Source organism: Pollachius pollachius (genome assembly GCF_949987615.1).
Source record: "Pollachius pollachius genome assembly, chromosome: 17".
NCBI lineage: Eukaryota > Metazoa > Chordata > Actinopteri > Gadiformes > Gadidae > Pollachius > Pollachius pollachius.
In genome coordinates, this window is record NC_136950.1 from 10,110,040 (window position 1) to 10,117,539 (window position 7,500).

The 7,500-nt window shown below is 49.2% G+C and overlaps 1 protein-coding gene across 1 annotated transcript in view; it reads left to right on the forward strand.

Moving 5' to 3' along the window:
* Nucleotides 1–3,236: 3,236 nt before the first annotated feature.
* LOC307088426 (disks large-associated protein 1-like) overlaps nt 3,237–7,500 on the forward strand; it is a gene marked incomplete at both ends in the record, with an annotated part of 28,860 nt that continues 24,596 nt past the window's right edge. The window contains 2 exons of the mRNA XM_079754320.1: nt 3,237–4,373; nt 5,851–6,068. Of these exons, the coding sequence (XP_079610446.1) occupies nt 3,237–4,373; nt 5,851–6,068 (1,355 nt within the window). The remainder of the gene's footprint in view (nt 4,374–5,850; nt 6,069–7,500) is intronic.

Genomic DNA, 7,500 nt, shown 5'->3' on the forward strand with positions numbered 1-7,500 from the left:
GTTGCTCCTTCCTCGACTATAACGGAGGAGCTGTTCCTGTGTCATCTGTTCGTGTTTCAAAAACAACAACACTGAGAGGAAGATTGCTCCGCAGGTTACAGAGATAAACATGGTCTTCGGTTTCCTGGTAAAAGAGAGCAAGCGATGGATCCCTGGGTGGTTTGATGAGGCCTCTTCTCTATCTCCAGGTTCCATGATGGAGTGTGATGCAGTTGTCAGGTGTTGGAATACGATTTGCTGCCGGTGATTCAGCCCGTAACGCTGTTACCAGTGTTTTACAATCTCGTTTTACAATTTCATGTGCCCATTGCTCGCCTAGTGGTCAGGGTCTGGCAATGTTAATGTCTCTCCACCGACATCGGGAGTACTAAGAGGAACCCTCTGACCACTAAATCATCGTCTTTGATTATTTAGCCCGAAACAGACGCAGGCACCAGGAGGGAGGGAGGGAGGGAGGGAGGGAGGGAGGGAGGGAGGGAGGGAGAGAGAGAGAGAGAGAGAGAGAGAGAGAGAGAGAGAGAGAGAGAGAGAGAGAGAGAGAGAGAGAGTGAGGGAGAGGGAGAAAGAGAGAGAGAGAGAGAGAGAGAGAGAGGAGAAATAATTTTGTATTATTCAGTGAATTTTACATGACTGACTTCCAACGGACATCCACCCGTCCAACAACTCACCTCACATCTAACATACAGCTAACCAAACAGGACTATAGACAGACAGAAGTGTTATGTTTGCTGGGCTAAAACACAGCCTTTCTGGCTGTTGGCCTGCTTTCAGAACACAAACACGCACACACACATATACATGCATATTCACACAGACACGCAAACACACAAAAACTCCTGAAAGCTAGTTTTGTTCATCCATTATACATGTGAATTTCTGATGATTTTTCCCTCCTTATGTTTGGTCCTGACTTTCGTTGTCTTTGTATTCGAGACATCTGCTCATGTTAACTCAACTCACTGTGTCTACTCTGCATTCTGCTGCAGTTACAGTTCAGCGACTTAGAATAACTTAAATGGGACTTCAATAACATGTGAATGGCGTGATATTCAAAAAAGGCTTTGGAAGTAATGTTTCATTATGTTGTGAAGGGACTTGCACTTTCAATGCACTTTAAATAAATCGGCCCCCACAGGCAATCAAATCAAAACACTTTGAACAAGTATTTTGTGACAGCCAATCAAATCAACACACTTTAAAGAAGTCTGTCCTAACTGTCAATTTAATCAGCTTCTGAAACTTCCAGAGATACAATACTTCGTTATTAAAGGTATAATATGTCATTTCTGCCGCTAGGGGTCTCTAAATGAGAACAATAACAAAAAATGTATTTTGATGACGTCGGAAAGTAGCGTCGGAACAGGAGACTCAGGCAGAAATCATGTTCACGGACGTGATTATATTCAATTTTGAGTTCATGTTACATTCATTTACGTTAAGGCATTTAATTCTAATGAAATTCTAATAATGATAATCAATGAATTGATTTGTGGTATCACAGAGCTATTATCCCAGGTCAAAACGATCATACTAAAAATGCATTGCTGTAACGCTGTTGTACCTTTATAACATTACCGTACACAGTCAGCCAAAACTGTTTCCCTCAGAATTAGATTCTACTTGTGGCAGAACCTGAAGGAGCAGGTTGAAAGTGTATTTTGTTGTATATTTAAGTTGGGAAGATATTGCAATACTGAATTGCAGTGGTGTGGCTCGCTATAGCGCCATTGTGTCGTCAATATGTCTACACAATAGGCGTGTCAAAGTACCCTTCCCTCAACAGTAGCCTAGCTAAAATCCAATTAAACAGGAGACGTCTAACGTTTCAAAATGTTCCCAATTGGAACGAAATTGCTCTTTAGAAATAAATCCCGCTGGCGGTAAAGAGCAGCTAAAGGACTGCATGGCTTACTGAAGTCTAGTGTAGGAAACTATCGCACGAGTATCTTTGTGACACACTGCCCATGTCAAAGAGCTATATCGATATTGAAGTATCTTATAAAATGTAACGTAACGGCCGCTAGCGGGAATAAAGCTAGGTATTTCTCTAGGTTTGTACATTGTTGGAAACAATTGGAATAATGTTAGTCCACAACTCTACAAAATATAGAACCAGTTAAGTCATTTTGGGATGTATTAATGTGTAAATGTTACATTTTAGTATAGAAACGATTTCAAGATGCTAGTCCAGAAATATTACCTCCAGGTACAGCAACTTGTATACTGTGGTCAAGTTAAAGAACAACTACTTTGTTCTTCAACTTTTTTTCTTTGATGTACTTTGGTAGAATGGGAAAATTATTTATTCGTCTTTTACAATGTAGAAACTCAGTCATTGTAAAAAGGAAGTACTCAAAATGCACCATTATTATTATTATCATTATTATTATTAATGCTATCTGGGTACTGCTGTATCATTGTGTACTGGAGGGTGTGAGGAGATGAAGTGTTCATGATGTGCATTTTCAGAAGAACAAGAGTCTTAATTATATCTAAAAGTGAGTTCGATAGAAGAGCAGCTTTACACCAGAGACTGGTTTCACATCTCAACAATGTCTCCTGATGATGAGACCAAGGAAAATAATAATCAAACAAACAAAAGAATATTACATCTCCTATCCCTCATGCACAATCACACACACACGCGCGTAAACACACACACACACACACACACACACTCCACAGCTTCCAATCTCTATTGTAGTTCTAAATACACACTTTGTAGTCTATTGTACTCGGTTATAAATACACTCTTCCTCTTCTGGGATCTAAATATATGGACGGCCATCTTGATGTCTCGATTGGTCTTTGTTCTCCTAGATGTCACTTCACAGTGGGGAGACATCTGAGAGGGGGAGACGGAGGAAGGGAGAGAGAGATTTTGATTTGGAGAATTGGAGGGAGCGGGAGATGGGTTAATAGATAGGGAGAAAGCGAGATGGAGCAGGAGAGAGAGGGGGAGAGACGGGTTGAAAGAGATGGGGAGAGTGGAGGGATGGAGAGAGGGAGAGAGACAGAGCGGAAGGGAGAGGGAGGAAGTGGTCTGTGTTCTGATCTGGAGAATGACAAAGTGACAAAACCCATCACCCTCAAACAAAGTTCCACTCTGCTGTGAAATAAATATGCAAATGTATGTTATTAATAATCCTCTCTCTTTCCTTCCCCTCTCCCTCCATTCCCTCTTGCCGCCTCTCTCTCTCTCTCTCTCCCCGCAGCTGTCGGACGCCCACGCCAGCATGATGACCACTAAGGGCCTGTCGGGCAGTCGTAGCCACCACCACGCCATGACCTGTGACCCCTCCTACGACCCCATGTCCCTTGAGGGGGCTTCGGCCCACCGGCCATACTTCCTGGGCGGGGAGCGGGACAGCCACCCCGCGGACCACCCCTACTACGCCCAGCGTGGCGCCGCCCCCGACCTGGCCAGCTGCACGTTCCCGCGGCGCTACGCCTCCCACCAGCAGCTGGTCCCGTACACCGGCCCCCCCGCCCCGCCCGCCCAAGGGGGCGGGGCTAAGTCCGGGGGCATGTCCAAGTCCTGGGGGAACAACAACAACCACAGCCTAATGCTGGAGGAGCAGTTTGACGGACAGGCGGCGACGCTACGGCGACACGAGGGCTACCACACGCTGCAGTACCGGCGCTGCGCCGCAGGGGGGGGCGGGGCCGGCGGGGAGCACCCGCGCAGCGACTCCCCCGGGCGCATCCGGCACCTGGTGCACTCGGTGCAGAAGCTGTTCGCCAAGTCCCACTCCCTGGAGGGGCCAGGGGGAGGGGGTGGCGGCAAGGGCAGCCCGGACGACCCCGGCTTCCTCCCGCCTTCCTCCTCCTCCTCCTCCTTCTCCGGCACCCTGAAGCAACATGGCCGCCGCAGCAAGAGCAAGGACCGCTCCCGCTCTGAGCCCAAGATGCGCTCGGCCACGTCGGGTTACTGGAGCTCCGACGACACGCTGGACCGCGAGCTGTGTCTCTACCACCCCCCCCTCCCTCCCCCGGCGGGGGCCGGGGGCGGCGGCGGGGGAAGGCCCCGCCCCTCGGGCGTCATGACGATGGGGCGCCACCCCGAGAGGTCTCAGTCCCAGCAGTTCTTCATGGAGTCCTACAACACCATCAGCGCCACCCACCACACGCTCAAGATGTCCCGCAGCAACAACAATGTCAAGTGCACCTCCTGCGCCGTGGGGGGCGGGGGCGGGGTGGGGCTGGGAGGAGGAGGGGGGGTGGGGGGGGCTGCCGACGGAGCCCTCCAGCAGAGGAAGAGCTCGTGGTCGTCCAGCCTGACGGTGAGCAGGGCCAAAGAGGTGTACCAGAAGGTGGACCTCGACAGCGCCCTGGTGCCGGCTCAGCAGGGCCGCACGTGTCACTTCCTGCAGGTAGAGTGTGTGGCCGCTTCCTGTTCCTGTTCCGCCCCCTTCATGGCCGCCGCCGCCGCCGCCTTCGTCGTCACCATCATGATCATCGGCATCATCGTCATCGTCATACTCTCTGCCTGCTGATTGGCTGCTTTCTGGGTTATCGAGGCAGTGTGCCCCGTGGTTATTATGGGATATTTTGGTCCCCTGATTCATGGGATTATTTGGGGATTATTTGGGGATTATAATCCATCGGATCATTGCCACTTTGCAGCATTTATGTCGTGTTTCCCTTGCATGTCGTTAACATGACACCAGCTGTGTGTGTCCCATATGTAGGTTATGCATGGTTTCTGGTTGATTAATCAGTAGTTCTGGGAACCTACTCTTCATTAAGCCTCATTACATACATGTGGCTCTGCATTAAGCCTCATTACCTGCAGGCACAAGATGGCCAAACTAACTTTACTATTCCAGATCCACTACACAAGTCTTACTGTGTGAACTGTGTATGTAACTTGGTGTGTGTGTGTGTGTCTGTACACACACACAGACGCGAATACGCACGCACGCACGCACGAACGCACGCACACACACACACACACACACACACACACTCATACACATAAACACAAACACACACACACACAGACCCTGTCAATAGTCTAACTGAAGACTTGATGTCATGTCATGGACGAGCGGCCGGTCCCGGGACGGTTAGGGTGTCCGTCACTGGTTATCCCCGGGGACCAGGTCTGCCCTGTATCCTAGTTACAGCGCGGTACTCTTTCTCTCTCTCTTTCAGTCTCTCGCTCTCTGGGAGCTCTGATGTTTAGAACAAGACTTCCTTTGTCCACCTCTCTCTCTCTCTCTCTCTCTCTCTCTCTCTCTCTCTCTCTCTCTCTCTCTCTCTCTAAAGAGAAGTGGAGGGGTCTCACCCCTCTAACTTTACCTCTCTTAGTGAGTGCTAGGGTAACTCCCCCTGGTTGACATTCAGCCCGCACACCGAGACAGACCTCCACACTCCTATGAACCCTATGGTCAGACCCAAACTGCTTTATCCAGAACTAGTTCCAGGGACTTAAGGGGTCGGTAGGGGTCGTTCAGGGCATTGTGCTCCAGGTTAGACTGTTGGTGTCATCATGGATCCAACCCAGAACCTTTTCCTCTGAGTCTTCCACCGCCCCTTTACCACTAGATCCCGGGGTACCTCAACTTTTTCCTCTCGGGACCCAAAATACTGTCTCAGTGTGCGTGGGACCAGATCAACCGCACACGAAGGGATCACCCATTTTGGTGGGATTCACAAAGACCACCTGGATTGCCACCCGAACGCTAACCTCTCTCCTCTCTCCTGGCTCCTCTCTGCTCGCTCCTCTCTCCTGGTTCCCCTCTTTTCTTCTCTCTCCTCCCTCCTTGCTCCTCTCTCATCTCTTCTCTCTCCTCCTTTCCTCTCTCCTCCTCCTCTCTCCTTCTCCTCCTCCCTCTTGCTCCAAAGGTCCCCCAGCAGGAGGACTGGAGCCCCTTCTCTCCCCTGGGCAAGGAGGAGGAGATCCCGTGCCGCCGGATGAGGAGCGGTAGCTACGTGCGGGCCATGGGGGAGGAGGATAGCGGCGACTCAGAAGGCAGCCCCAAGGCCCTGCCCAAGGTCCAGGCCCGGCGCGCCAGCTACCTAAAGGCCACCCAGCCGTCGCTCACAGAGATGGCCACGCTGCAGTGAGTCCGGGGGGGCTGTGACTGTGTACTTGGGTGTAGTAGGATCGTTGAAGATCCCATAACATGCCACCAGGTCTTGGGATTGGCCGTTACCAGCCGTTTTGAAAGTCTCTTATGACATCAGAGGTGGGCGTGTCCACCTAGATGTGTGGCAGATAGATGAGCAACGTTTGCTACGGTCCACTGGGTAGGCTGGTAGACTGATCTATCCAGCTCACATCTAGGTGGACATGCCCACTTTTGATGTCATATGAGACAGATTTCAAAATGGCTTGTAATGGCTCATCACACCACACCTGGTGCCATGTCATGGGACCTTTAAAGCTGCAGTATTCGATTTTAAATGTGTAAAAACGTTACAGTTTCAGTTAAAACAGTTACACATGTCTAGTACGTGGTGAGGGTTGATTTAAGGTACATCCCGTAGGCCAGAAATATGTACTGCATATTAGTTATAAACAGAGTAAAACAGGTAGAATCTAGCTAGCGCGTTGCATCTAGCACGTTGCATAAAGCACGTAGCATCTAGCGTGCAGCTAGAGTTTAGCTGGAGAGGATCATGTTTGTGATGTGATAGGGGTAGAGTAAACATGTTTGGTATAAATATTTATCAAGCCGCCGCGGGCTCAATTTTAAGAGACACCCACGCTGCTCTATAGTCTATATACACCACAACATACCCCTCCTCGTTCAAGCTGTATGCACACTCCGCCTTTAAAGCCACCACAACGCTTTCCAAGCGCACACTTGACGACATTCAACTCAAAGAAAAGTCTTACCAATGCGGGAATTAGAATGAGTGGCTTCTATTGTGTAAGTTTAGCTTCGTGTAGCGTAGCTATTGACACAAACTAATAATGACCTTTATTCCGCCACCATAGCACACACTCTGTCGCTCTCTCTCCGTCTCGCTCTCCCTCCATCCAAGTAGCAGTAATGGTGTTTTCCGTGTTCGGTGACCGCATGCTATTTTAAGAAGGACATTCACTATTAAACTACACTGAGGACAGTGTGTGTGCTTGTAGTTTATCTGTGTCTGTATACCAGAATAATTGACTTTGCAAGCTTGAATTGTATCTGTGTAGTGCGTGTGTGTGTGTGTCTGTGTGTGTGTGTGTGTGTCTGTGTGTGTGTGTGTGTGTGTGTGTGGGGGGGGAGGAAGGGGAGGTTGGGTATAGGCCTGTGTGTGTGCATGCATGTGTGTCATGCTTCAGTTGATTAGATTAGCAGAGCTTCCTGATTGATCAGTATCAGTAAACAATATCAAGGTAGTCAGGAAATCACGTCCAAATCTCTCTATCTTCCGGTTGTATGTATCACTCTGATGCTCTGTCAATTAGATTATAACAAGCTTTTCGGGCCAAAATTAACAACAACATAACACAGTACAACAGATAACAAATGTGTTTATCTCTCATCCCCTCCCCCTCTC